Source organism: Apteryx mantelli, chromosome 18, assembly GCF_036417845.1.
Source record: "Apteryx mantelli isolate bAptMan1 chromosome 18, bAptMan1.hap1, whole genome shotgun sequence".
Lineage (NCBI taxonomy): Eukaryota > Metazoa > Chordata > Aves > Apterygiformes > Apterygidae > Apteryx > Apteryx mantelli.
In genome coordinates, this window is record NC_089995.1 from 10,080,498 (window position 1) to 10,094,222 (window position 13,725).

The window sequence follows — 13,725 nt, forward strand, 5'->3', positions numbered from 1 at the left end:
TGTTAACAGAGAATTCACTGTAGGTAATTTTTTATGCTAGGCTTATGCAACAGATATTCAGGTGATCTGGAACATACTGTTAAGCACTTTGTTTGTAAGTAAGAACAACAGGGTATTCAGTTAAATGCAGACGTGTTTGCCCTCTTGGTTCTTTAGAATGATTCCTTGAACTTTTAAATTGCTCCATATATCTCAACAAGAGAGTGAGAGAGTTTTTCATCATTCTTTCACTGATATCTAAGTGATATAAAGCCAAACAGAAAAGCAGTTTATTTGCCCTGATATATGATTGTTATTTGTGCCTCATAGTATTAGATTTACCACAAGCATGCAAAATTTCAGTGAAGCAAAGGAAATCTGTAATAGTTGCCAGCAGATAAATATGATTGAAGCTTGCTGGTTCGTGACCCAGGAGGAATGTGAACTTCTGTGTCACTGGCATCTAATCCTCTGAATTCTAACAAAGATGGTAGGTGGAGTATTTTAAGAGTTGAGTCAAGGATGTGATTCAAGGAATACGTAAATGTGTTTCTTCACTGTTAATATTGTTGCAGATATGTCTTATCCATTTGAAAGTACCTAAAAGTGTAGTGACTGAAGAGAGGAGATTATTTGCATGTTTAGTGTGGCAAATATTTATGTCTGAGGCAAAGTTGTCTTCCTTGTATTTGGCAGCTGTGCTGCAGTGCCCTGCATGAGATGCAAAGCAGCAGAATTTGCAAACCTTGACAAGTGTCCACGCCTGTGAGTACAAACATAAATACAGTGAGTTTAGCTCAGCTAAATATCAAACAGAAGTTACTTCTGTTGAAACAGAGGTGAGAGTTATTTCACTTCTAAGTTGCTGTTTCATAGCTCTCCCCTATTTTTAAAAAAGACTTTACTATTTAATGACTCTCTGTGGTTTCTCTGCAATAGTTTTGGTGCAGTCAGTTCACTTCTTTATGGACAGGAATCCTTATCTGGCCATCAGAGCAGAGATTTCAAAGACTGAAAGTGTAGGGAATGGCCCTTCTCGATGCAAACAAAGTTTGGCATGCTGTCATCGGTGTTGTATAGGTATGTCGGTAACAGAGCTCTTCTGTCTTTAGGTCTGTCCATTCTGATGGACTTCTACCAGCAGTAGCTTCTACAAAAATCAAACACTCCTCACAAGAATTTATTAATCTTTCCACACTTGATTCATAGATCAATTTGTAGACTTTTTCAGCTATTCACTAGATAAGTACATTAAACATAATGACTGGTTCATCATAGAATTGTATAGATTTAAATTTTTCTTTGGATGTTTTTCACTTATATTTTCCATAACATTTTCATATGTACGTGCTAAAGCACATTGATTTAAGGAAGACACCCTCTCTAGAGTTTGGGATGATGATTATCTTTGCGTATCTTCCTTATGGACTCGCAGAAGGTATCTCACTGTCAGGTGAGTAGCAAAATGAATAGAAGGCTCCTGGGTTTTTTTACATGTTTTCTCATTTGACCTGTGCTTTTACTTCTGACCTTGCCTTACTTTAGGGAAACGCTCATTCTCTACTTAATGTTTGTGAAGACAGAAATATGCAAAAGTTAATTGCGGTTTTCATGTGCATTAGATAGCCAAGGTAAATAATAGTATTCTCCCCAGTTACCTCTGCCTCACACAGAAGAAAAACTGCAGTTGCACACTGTAGGGCTAGGCCACATGTGGGCTAGCTTAGATAAAATCCAGCCTACTCCCCAGTAGCCATTTTTCTGGCCATCCTTCCATGCCACTGGACAAGTTTCACTGAGACCATGATGTTTTGTAATTATCTCTATATACTAGGTAGAAGTTTTGCTGCAAGCCAGGAGAAGAGGCTTAGAGGTGATTTTTTTCTGTCATTTTGTAGAATCAAGTCCAAAGACAGGGTCCAGTTCTGCTGGATGCTCATCTCTGACCTCTACTGATTTCATTGGTTTTTGAAGGCAATCAGCTTCCTGTCTCATTTCACAGTTGTTCATAAAGGGAAATGGGAAAGGATGCAACAATTAGCATAATTTAAATAGCTCAAGCATCTGTTTGGATCCAATTTGGGGTGGGGGGGTTAGTGCATTAAAAGGTATATTTGCTCTACAAGTTTGTATATTAAGAATGTTACTGGTTTCTGAGAAACAGTAGCAGAACTAGATTTCTTATAAATGATCTGCAGGTATAAAATCGGACTTTCTAAAATGTGCATGTGCACTAACATGGATATTTTGGAATGGAATCTGTAGCAGTATATATCAGCATACCTCCACTGAAGTCAGTAGAGTTGTATTTTTTTATATGTATAAGGATGTGGCTTGTAATCATGGTAGTTACACAATCGGGATGTATAATGCTAACGCAAACATTCCATTCTGCCCACCTGCGTCCAAAACTATTCTGTTTGCCTGTATGGGCCAACACATATATAGGATAATGGAAGTTACCTGAAATTTGAGCAAGCAGCTTGATATGTTTTAATATTTGTGTTGTTATAAAAATGAATTTTGCCTTTAAGAAGATTATACTAGAATTGTCAGTATATTACATGAATGCCTCAGAAAATAGCCTTTTTTATTTCTAGTTTATATTGCTTATGAATCTAAAAATAATTATAAAATATTACAGAATTATAGTGCCATTACACTATACAACCAACATACTTGTATTTTGATATATAACCAACAAGAATTTATGGTAAGATTCCTACCTAGTTACTCTTAGGATGTTAGGGGTCCTTTGTCTTTCTATTTGCAAAGACAGGCTCTCTAATTTGCTCAAATGCCTTCAAGAATGAGTTATCAAGAAATACAAACTTTAAATGACCTTAGTCAGATCACCCCTCTGTTTCAGACAAAGGATTCTTTTGACTGTACCTCAGTTATTTATTCTAATCCTTTCAGTCGAGTTCATCTTTAGTCTAATCCTTCCAGTCAAGTTCATCTGGGCCACTCCTGGGCATGTAGCTCTAGCCAAACTCTTTTAGTTTTTCAAACTTCCTTTGTTTTGGGCTAAGCAGGCATACTCCCAAATGTCATCTTGTCCTCTCCATGATCTGCATTGCAATTGATTTCTTCTGGGTTATATTGTTGCTTTTGTTCAGTTACTTCCCAAGTTCCTCACAAGGGATAGTGTAGTTTTTCTTCAAGTGAACTGTTAAAGTCTTCCACAGTCCTAACCATCATCTCACGTGACAGCCTTCTCAGCTGTATGTCTGTGCAGCAGCCCTGGAAATGTTTAAAAGTTCCTTTGAGATATCCAGATCCTTATGAACACTGAACAATTGACAGTGAGCTTCTGTGATATGTCTTGAAGGGTGAGAGAAAGAGGTTAAAATTCAGATTCATCCCATAAAAATACAAGAAGTGAGCAGCAAGGTAGATGGAAAAATTCCTAACTCAAAGATACAAGAATATAGTGAAATCTGAGATAGCTGTTCTGCTGTTCTACCAAGCTGAGCATGTCGTTAGGGCACCAAACTCTATAACAGTAGATTTGGTGGCTTTTTCCATAGCTGACGGCTGAGGCTAATCTCTGTAATAACCTATCCTAGCTGGTTTAGTGACCCCTTCTGCTGGCTGTAAGGGGCACATCCTGCACAGTAGCTTTGCTTACAAGCCCTACATATTGGGCTCTCCCTCCCTACCAAGGTAATTTTTACCTCAAATCTCAAGTCTTAGTAGCTTTTCGGATTCTCCAATTGATAGCAAATTGGAGTACACCTGCATATGCTATTCTTTCTTAATTTTTTACAATATTAGAGCTGATGCACCATACTGGAGTGGATTCCCACCAATGCCCTGCTGGTTTCGTTCAACTCCTGGTGGAGTGACTGGGCCCGGTGGATGAGCAGGTCCCACTGACACTTTACTGGGAGAACTAAATGATATAGTTTTCTAGCCCCATTATTCTCAGGTTGGTTTTACTCCTCTTTTGATCTCACCTCTCTATCTTGTTAGGAGAATGAAAGGCAGAAAAAAACACTCAAGATTTCAGATTATTTCCCTCACTTTTGTGGGAAAACGTGAGGTAACAGGGGATTTATTCTAGCATGCACACGATCTATATTGGACCTCCTAGTATTTACATGACCAGTGGAATGAGACCGGTATGAATAATAGTGGTAATAGAAACCTCACTCATCTCTTCAAAAACTTTTGTGTTGGTAGGGGTTAGAAACACAAATAATGTTTGCAGAGTACAAGGTATTCTTCTTTTGTTGATTGCCACATTGTATCTACAGGTATCATGGCAATCCTCTTCTCTGGCATCGTGATGTCTCACTATACACATCATAATCTGTCCCCAGTTACACAGATTTTAATGCAGCAGACACTGAGAACTGTTGCTTTTATGTGTGGTAAGTGCTACGTTTAGTGTATGTCTAATATTCATAGTTTAAGAATCAGTCTGCATGAAATGGTGATTCTGGTGGGAGCAAGAAGGGTGAATTTTCCTCTAGCAATTTGTTTGTCAGTGGTACATGTCTTTAACAGAAGGCTACCTAGTAATGGAGGCTGGAAGGCAGTCAAAAGTCACCTTTCCTGCCATACTGGAGAAAACGTACAGTCAATCTTCTCCCTCTCCCATCCTGCAGGCTCCTGCAAAGATTTGCCACAAGATTGATAACCAAATAGATCTCTCTGACTCCTTTCTCCCTCTGGCCTATTTTTAGTTGTAGGAGATGGAATATAGCCATAGTTTTAACTGATTTTGGATATTAAAAAGCTTCTTGAAAAAAATAATAGCTTTACAAATTGAGAAGAAATTTTTGGAAGTAGTGATACAAGCAGCTTAGAGCCACATAGCTTTTCCATTTCCTTTTATGAGGCAAACTTCTAAAGAAATGACATGAGTCTGTATTACAGATATATCCTCATTTTTCTAGGGTGTGGCATAAAAGTGTTCCATACTTTTTGCAAAAAGTTGCTTGCATTTGAAGTGTGGACAAGAAGTGGTACTGCTGCAAGCTAAATTTAACCACTTGTCTGAACACCAGTAGCTCGTCAGGCTTTTACTCTTATGTGTTACAAATGCTAAAAAAGACATGTTCATTCAAGTCACTGTAAAGGAGTTACTATGTAATTTTTTTATATATTTGCAGCCAACTTTGAGCATGCAAATGTAAGTAACCAGGACCCAAAGCATGAGTGATAAGTGTTAAAGTTGGGTAACTCGGTTACTCGGTTATTTACTACTGTCTATCCAAAACCTTCCTGTCTGTAACTGTCTTTATAATAAGGAATCTAGCTTGCTAGGACAGCTACCAGTGCAATGGTCTTATGAAACATCATCACTGTGAGATTCTCTAATGGTAATAGCTTGGTACTTAGGAAATGAAATGTTTGGATTACTGGAGCATTTGCTCTTTGGTAGCAGTATTGCAGATTTGCAGACATTTCAGTTTTATATAGAATCTGATTCAAAACTACTGAAATGATTAGTAGTCAGTCCTTTAGCTTAAGTGTGTTCTGCAGCTTGTCCTATATTCTTGAAGCAAAAAAATTCCTCTGTCTCTAGAACAAGGTTTTGCTGGCTTTGTTCATACTCATTAGTAATTTATGGCTGGAAAAAAGCCTCCTACATACAGACTAAGGTGCTGTCCACTGACAGTGAGAGTGGGAAAATCTGGCCTTTTGCAAAATGCCACTTGTGCTTCTTTTGTGCATCCAAAAATGAGGAAATATATATTTTATGTAGCATATTTGTTAATTTATTATAGGAATAGAAACAGTTTTATAGAATTGGTTATTTAAAATGTTTTTTCTTTTTCAGAAACGTGTGTTTTTGCTTTTCTTGGCCTGTCAATTTTTAGTTTTCCTCACAAGTTTGAAATGTCCTTCGTCATCTGGTGCATAGTAAGTATTTACTTCCTTCCAAACTTGTTTAGATACCTTTTTGGTATTCACAGGGTAAAAAATCCTCACACTTAAAATATTTCAGAATATTTGTTGTGTTTTATAGAGTTTTGTGAAAATACTTTTATATTGCTATGAAAAATACGGAATCTTTTTGTATATTACACATAGTTAGTTCCCACAAATAGCATGAAATTATTCTTTTCTTCTTATTCTCAGCACTTTGGTGTACATACACAGCAGCATTCATTAAGGAATTCCAGTGTGCTATTATTTTGAAGCCTGTGTGTATAAGATTAAAAATAAGGAAAAGACCCTTGTTTGTTTTGACCTTATTAGATCTACTAGAATATGAGAAATCTCCAAGGATGTTAAGATTATTGTAAATATCACTTAATTTCAAAAGTTATTTATTTTCTTGGAAAACAATTCTGAGTTTTTACGTATCTTTAGCTTCATATGAAGGATTTGCATAAATGGGCGGTTTGTAGAAACTACAGTGCAAACTCATGTCAAACTCTGCTTTATTTCATCACTTCCAGCACTACAGCTTTGAGTCTCTCTCTCTCATATATGTTTGCAGTTTGTTCATATAAATAATATAAATAAATTTAGTCCATACATGATTGCTTTGCTTTCAGCTCACCTTTTTCAGAGATGGGCCTTACTCTTGCTTCTTTCATTCTGTATGGCATATATTTCAATGTACCTTTTTGTAATGACACTTTGGATTGTTTCACATGGGAGTTACCTATTTCTATTGCAATTATATTAATTTAAAGAGAAAAGTATGTTCCCTTTTGTAGAGCGAAAAGAGTGAAATGTGAATCCACTTCCAGTCACATACAAGAACATATACTTAGCACATTTTAGTCCATGGTTCAAGAGAAGAATTGTTCTCTACCATTCCTAGTTTAGTGGTATCAGCATGGGGAACTGCTCTCATTGCATTACACATATGTACCCACCTTCCTTATCTAATATATAGCTAAGGTGTGACACTTCCTCCTATGTAGCATTGGCCTCACAGCCATATGCAAATAGAATAATTTGGGGGTGATTCATAAAGGAAAATGACACAGCCCTACAAGGATCCTGCTGACTAGTTCTAGGATATTTACCTTTTCAAGGTCTGTTTGTGGTGGAGTTTACAAAGCAATGTTGTTGTGAAGAATTTTGCCTTCCTGAGTTAGTTTTCACTGTGCTTGTTAATTGGCTTCCATGAAATCACTAATACTCCCCCCCAGCTAGTGTTACTTGGATGTTTTGGTATATTTTATAATCATACCCAGGGACGTCTGAGGGACTGAATTACATGCTTTTTGTTTGGCTTCTGGCCTTCTTCTCTGAGGGACTGGTCCATAGGGAGACAATACAAATACCTTCTTGCCTCTTGGCTGCTGTGCCAAGGGAGTGATTAAAGGAGCTGAACTGACTGAACCGAGTAAAACTTGCACCCAAAGTAATTCTTTGTCTCCCTAGAAATGTGTTTTGTTTACTGGTTATAAGTAAAACAGTGTCTGGTCTCTGTCAGTGACAAGTCTGGTTTAATTTCGGTTAAGCAGATTAAATGCTTAAAACATTAAATTCTACATTGACCTATGCTGAGAGATATATTTATGTTGATTTAGCAGCATGCCTGTGTATGAGGTTTGTGTACGATAAGGATATATTCACCTTACTCTGCACAAGCCAGATGCAGCTGGGGCCTGCATGAATGTAATGCATCAAATAGCCTTTTTCTTTGCTTTTTGTTTTTCAGGTACTTGTTCTGTTTGGTAGAGCAGTGAATATTTTTCCACTTTCCTACCTACTCAACTTCTTCCGTGATCATAAAATCACCCCCAAGATGATGTTTATTATGTGGTTTAGTGGTAAGTTAAAGCTCAAAGTATGGAGGGCTTGTTAAAATGTTTCATCTTTTTCACTGTGTGAGCTGTGCTGAGAGGAAATCATTTTCCATCTGTGGAGCAAAACTCAGCTGAACATTTGCACCATTCTCAAGCCCAAATACAATAGATAGATGTTCTTTCCCCCTTGTGCCAGAGAGAGACTCTCATCTCAATTGCATAGATTCCAACTACAGCTTTTCTGCAAAGCAGCTAATTTCTTTATAGATGTAACAACGTTACGTTTTGAAAAGCATAATATCTGAAAAGTTCTGATTCATTTTAGGGTGGTGACCAAACGATAGAGAAACGGGCATAGTGTAGGACTGTAAATATCTTTAAAATTAGAGGACTCCCGGTGAGTTAACAGGGTGCTGAGGACCAGTGTTGGTGTTGATTGTCTCTTCACTGATTTATTGTTCTCTCTGATAAGGTTTACGTGGTGCAATTCCCTATGCCCTCAGCCTCCATTTGGGCTTGGAACCAATAGAGAAGAGACAGCTCATTGGGACCACAACAATCATCATTGTGTTGTTCACAATTTTGCTGCTGGGAGGAGGAACCATGCCCCTCATCAGACTGATAGACATTGAGGACTCCAAAGCACGCAGGAAGAACAAGAAGGACATTAATCTTAGCAAGACAGAGAAGATGGTTTGTTTCTCTTTTATTCGGTGGATTTTTGATGTTACTTCTTTACCTTTTTAAAGAAAAGACCAGTACATAGTAAAAACTTAGGGTTATTTTCTACTAAAAAGTAAAGTGAAAGCAGTGGGAGCATGGTAGGAGAAAACCAAGCGATGTCATTTTAAAAAACTGTGAAGACAGAGCTCAGTTAGTATTTACACAAGTAACTGTTTGGGACAAAGGGAATGATGCTAAATCAATTTATTTATAAATTGATCAGTAGAAATGAAAGTAACCCCTGCAAAAGCATGGAGCAGATGATACAGGATAGGTTGAGTCATATATAGAGGGAAAGTAACTAGTACATTGTGAGTCATGCATTAATTGTCAAAGGCAGAGAGGAATTATTTTGAAAAAGTCAAAGCAAAAGCCATGAGAAGGTTGTAACAGCATCCCTCTGACTGGGGTTTATTTTAAAGCAGTTCTTGGCTAAGCAGAAGTACTGCAGAAAACTAACAGCCAGTCTGAAACCTCATGTGCTGAAGGCAGGAGTGCGTTAAGACTCCTAGAACCTTTGTCTGTTTTTCTCCAAACCATCAGACAATACAGGCAGGGTATTGTTCTACAGGGTGTGAAGAACAGCTCCTTTTGGCATGGAGTTTCAGGACCTTTGCAGTCCTTGGAATTAACTTATGCCTACTGTCCATATAGGGAAGCGTGCACAGGAAGGACGCAGTGATATGTTCTGATTCGGGCTTGTTTTCAGTGTGAGAGTCAGCAGTCACCTGGACAATGGCATTGAAGTGTTATTGCTTGCTGGGTAAACTCATTGTTCAGCTAACAAGAGAAAACCTATGCACTAGAAATTTCCACTCTCCGCAATGGTAACAGTACAAAATAAGGAACATTTGAAGCCTTTTTACCTTTCAGCGTGAAAAGGGAAGTGGCTCTGGGAATCAGCAACTGGAAAGATTCATACAGCCATAAGCCTTGGTAGGCTGAGGTGATAATTTCCATTTTGTTGCAGCATGGGAATTACTTGTGAGAAGGGAGAGAGCAGAGTGGGCTGAAGCAAACTGAAGAGAACAAGTGCTATATTTCTAGTAGTTATTCCAATATTTTTGTGTTTTTTCTAGGGGAATACCATAGAATCTGAACATTTATCAGAACTCACAGAGGAGGAGTATGAAGCCCAGTACATAAAACGCCAGGACCTGAAAGGGTTTATGTGGTTTGATGCCAAGTATTTGAATCCTTTCTTCACCAGACGACTCACACAGGAAGTAGGTATTGCTGCTTTTCTTGAAGAGAAGAAATGGTGTGGTAGAGTTGGTTGTCATTTCACTCTGTACCATTCAAGGCTTGTAATGCGGTCATGTAGCTTCTACACTAGGAACAGTGAGGCAATATATTACTTGTGCATATGTAGAGCATCTGTAATGAAAAGCTGCACTGTGAAATTGCAGATTGAATTGAATGAGCACCTTTCAGGGCTACCACAATTAAACTTTAAAGCATGTATGGGTTTACTGAACTCAGCTTTAATCTTACAGACTACCGTGACCATATCAAGAGTTTGGCAATCAAATCTAAAATTGTGCCTAATAGAGCTTCCAAAGCTAAACTTACTAGAAAAGGCTGCTGCCATGCAATTTTTAAAGTGCTGTCACACAAACTGTTGCTGCCTTTTGCTGTACGAGGTCCTGTGAATTCTGGAGCTGTGATTTTCCTGTAGTGTGCACCTTTTATCTTGGAATTTTGCACTAGGATTGCAACTTTCACTTTCTAGACTTCCTCCCTGGGAGACAGACTTAAAAGCTGCGAATACGAAGTGACACCTGGCTGAACATGGAGAAAACTTAACGCTGAGGGGTTCTGAGAGGTGTAAATGCTGTGCTGTTTTCAATCCAAGCCTTTAGAAACCTGAGATTCCTTGGCTACAGAATTCAGTGTTTTCCCAATTCACCATAAAATTCAGCATTTCTGCTGTGGAATTGATCATTTTGTGTAAAGTGTGCTCATTCCATCTTCCTGGCCTGCTCAAACATGCTTCTTTCCAAAATAATTACAGGACATGCTTTCAGCACTTTCACACAAAAGCCAAAAGGATTTTTTGCAAAACCAAAAAGAACCAAGAAACGAGAGCAAGCATTGGATTCATACTTGGTAGTCAGAAACACAGGCTGCCATCCAGATTGCGGCCAAAGGCTAGAAAAATAAGTATGTGACTCACCAGAGCAGGCCACAAGCTTCCCACTGTCTCCAGGGACATGTAGAGGGGAGTGAGATTCAAAGATGGGCCATACAGACAATATTGTGATTTTTGAAACTCACAGAGCATGGCTGTCTAGAAAAACAAGTAAAAATCTGTCATCAAAAATATCACCTCTGGAAATAAATACAAATGGATTGAGCATTTGATAAATATTTCCTGGTAAGAACCAGAATGTTTTGCAAGCTCAGGACCGGGACCAGATTATTTCGTGAGACGTGCTAAACTAGTCTTTCTCTCTTGTTCTCTCTGACACACAAATAGTATTGTAGCTAAATAACAAGTGTTCTGGTTTTATTTTGCCTTAGGACTTGCATCATGGGCGCATACAGATGAAAACCCTCACAAACAAATGGTATGAAGAGGTACGACAAGGACCCTCAGGATCTGAAGATGATGAGCAAGAGCTGCTATAGCAAACTGGGGAAGGAGTACAATGAGTTTGTCAGTAGAGCATCAACAACTGGATTTAAGTAACAACAAGAGTCTGACTGCACAAAAGCTGGAGAATTCAGAATGAACCTTCCGATTTCAGATTTGTGCTGTGTTTAAATATCAAAAAGATCTACTGTTCTTGATATTACTAGTGAGTGACTGAGACCCTCGTAACACTGTCAGAAGCTGGACTGAAGCCAGAATTTTTCAGATTTTACAGCACAGTAAGTTTCGTGCAGCCTATTAAAGAGCAGAAGCACCCACCTTGAACTAAAGACATTGTTTAATGTGGGGTCTTCCTATTATGAAATATGCTGTAAATGTCTGCTGAAGTACGGAGTTCACTGTATGACTGCAAAACAGGATGAATTGCACTTTACCTTTTTTTAATACTCATTCACAGCATGAAGAGTCTTGATGGATTATACTGTGAATTTGTTTCAGCACTAGAAAGAGAATCTGTCAGGAATAAATCTGTAATTTATGGGTTTTGCACATTATGAATCCAAAATAGATAAGTACCTGGACAAAAAAGCAGTTGCTTCACATATAAGGAAGCACCTCTTAAAAGTAGTGGGTTTGGAATTTAAAGACTTCTGGGTTTATGATCTGTGGTTTTTGTTTTTTATACTGAAGTAGTGTAATCCACAGTACTGACTGTGGCATGACTTGGGGGAAGGTGTTATATGTTACAGTACAGAACTGCTTTTGAAATACTTTTTTTTTTTTAAACACAATTTTTTTCTTTGCTTAAAAACAGTTGCATTTAGGTTTCTGTAATTGGTGGTTGCTCCCTGTTAGCACTTTGGCTTCAAGTCTTAGGAAGCAGCTACTTTTGTTATGTGTAAATTCATGAAGTGTCCCTAACTCTCAAGAAATCATGAGCAGAATTTTGGAATTCTAGCAGAAGCAAAAAGCAATGTTTTTTGCATCACTATTTTGAGGAACTACATGTGTGCATGGGGAAGGGGAGTCTACAAAGTCTAATCTAGGTATGGAAGAGTTTAATATTGCATACTGCTGCAGCATTCTCAGTTGGGAAGTGCCAGTTTTCATTAAGTTGTCCTGCTAGTCTGATTTTTCTCTCCTGCTGTTTCAGAATCGTCAGCATCATTTCACTTTTTCTATGTGGCATGGTCAATTTGCTCAAAACTGCGTACACCTGAACAGACGCATTTATTTGTTATACATTTGCCATGGTTACAAATGCAAGCGTTTTCTCACACTGCCAACCCTAATTGGATCATTAGCATATTCATTATTGTTGAAATTTGAAATTGCAGTTTTGGGTGTAAATCAAGCATGCAAGTGCACATGTTTGTTTCTGAAAGTAATATTTTTGGTTTGGTTTTAGAGTTTTTAATTAACTGCTTACCTTTGGGGAGAAATAAAAGTTCAAGAATGTATTTGGAATCCTAAGTCTGTTGTCTGAGCAGTTTCTCGAAACAGTGCATCTCCTTACAAGACTCCGCTCTCCCGCTGTTTTTCTCTTGGTAGTTCAAAGAGCTTCTCTCTGCTACTGAACCATGAAACATTTCCTTCCTTGTGTATGCAAATAGCATGGCATCTCACAGAGCTGGAACAGGCTCTGGTGGGAGTCTGGATGAGGCATGAACTCACATGGTTTCTGGTGTTGACCAGAAAAGAATCAGTGCTTGTTTTCTCCTTAGGAAAGAGAATATATGTAAAAAATCACACAGACTTTCTTCACCCTTCTTGGCAACTATAGATTTAATTACATTTTCATTACCCATCAGTCCTACTAGGTTTCTGGATTTGAACATTTAAGATACGCAAATCCAAATTATGGTACTATGAGGAATGTAGATGTTTTTTAATTCTGCATTAAAATAATGTTTGCTCAGTGCAAGCAAGGGTGTTTCTTTAATAGAATGATAAATTTCACCCAGTGAGAATCAGTCTATACTGTCGAGGCCGACAGACTCTAAGGCTGCTAACTTTGGAGTTCTCTCTAATGTTTATGCTATTTATCTGCAAGAGACAAGTAGGCGTTGTCCAACTTTTCCCTCTTGTCTTGTACCAGATAAAAATGACCTATGTGCAGGCAGGAGAGGGGACGCTGGTAGACTGTGCTGCCAGTGGTGTCAGAGACTGACCTGTTTTGACCATTTTTTCCTGTCCAGTCCAGGAGCTGGTTGAAGTGGGGAAGGTTTCTAGGAGCTTCTTTGTCACCAAAAGGTCTGCGTACTTTGGCTGAGTGGCCTAGATGCTATTACGGTGGCTTTAGCAATACACAATACACATGCTGAAATACAAATAGCCACTAATTTATATTGTTGTTCTGGTGAAAGAGGTCATCTGTGAACTGGATGAAAGGTCTGTGCTGATGGCCAGCCATAGGGTAACTTCCTTCAAGATAATTTGATCGTTTCCTGCCCTCTGCTGGCAATTTGGGAAAATACATTGACATCTGATTTGAGAGTCATTTGCTGAGAAATTTTTTTTTTTTTTTTTAAACATTAAAGTGAGGCAATTAACTGACACAGCTAGAATGAAATCACTTCGAAGCAATTAATTTGAAGAAGTCTGGACTGTTTTATTTTAAAAAGCAGCTATATTAAAACTTAAGAAAATGTGTAATATTATCAAAACTTGGAATTAAGACTTATTTGTTGTCTCAATAAAATA

The 13,725-nt window shown here is 38.1% G+C and overlaps 1 protein-coding gene across 3 annotated transcripts in view; it reads left to right on the forward strand.

The window, feature by feature from the left end:
• SLC9A8 (solute carrier family 9 member A8) overlaps positions 1–13,725 on the forward strand; it is a 35,355-nt gene that overhangs the window by 21,053 nt on the left and 577 nt on the right. The window contains exons 10-17 of one of the 3 annotated variants that reach the window (XR_010885968.1): positions 1,327–1,432; positions 4,239–4,355; positions 5,771–5,853; positions 7,616–7,727; positions 8,176–8,396; positions 9,506–9,652; positions 10,950–11,300; positions 13,121–13,722. Coding sequence is in view for 1 of the 3 variants with exons in the window: in XM_067307437.1 (XP_067163538.1) it covers positions 1,327–1,432; positions 4,239–4,355; positions 5,771–5,853; positions 7,616–7,727; positions 8,176–8,396; positions 9,506–9,652; positions 10,950–11,057 (894 nt within the window). In the remaining 2 variants the exon portion in view is untranslated. Of the gene's footprint in view, positions 1–1,326; positions 1,433–4,238; positions 4,356–5,770; positions 5,854–7,615; positions 7,728–8,175; positions 8,397–9,505; positions 9,653–10,949; positions 13,723–13,725 lie in introns of those variants that run through there. The other 2 variants (XR_010885967.1, XM_067307437.1) reach the window with 2 other exon arrangements.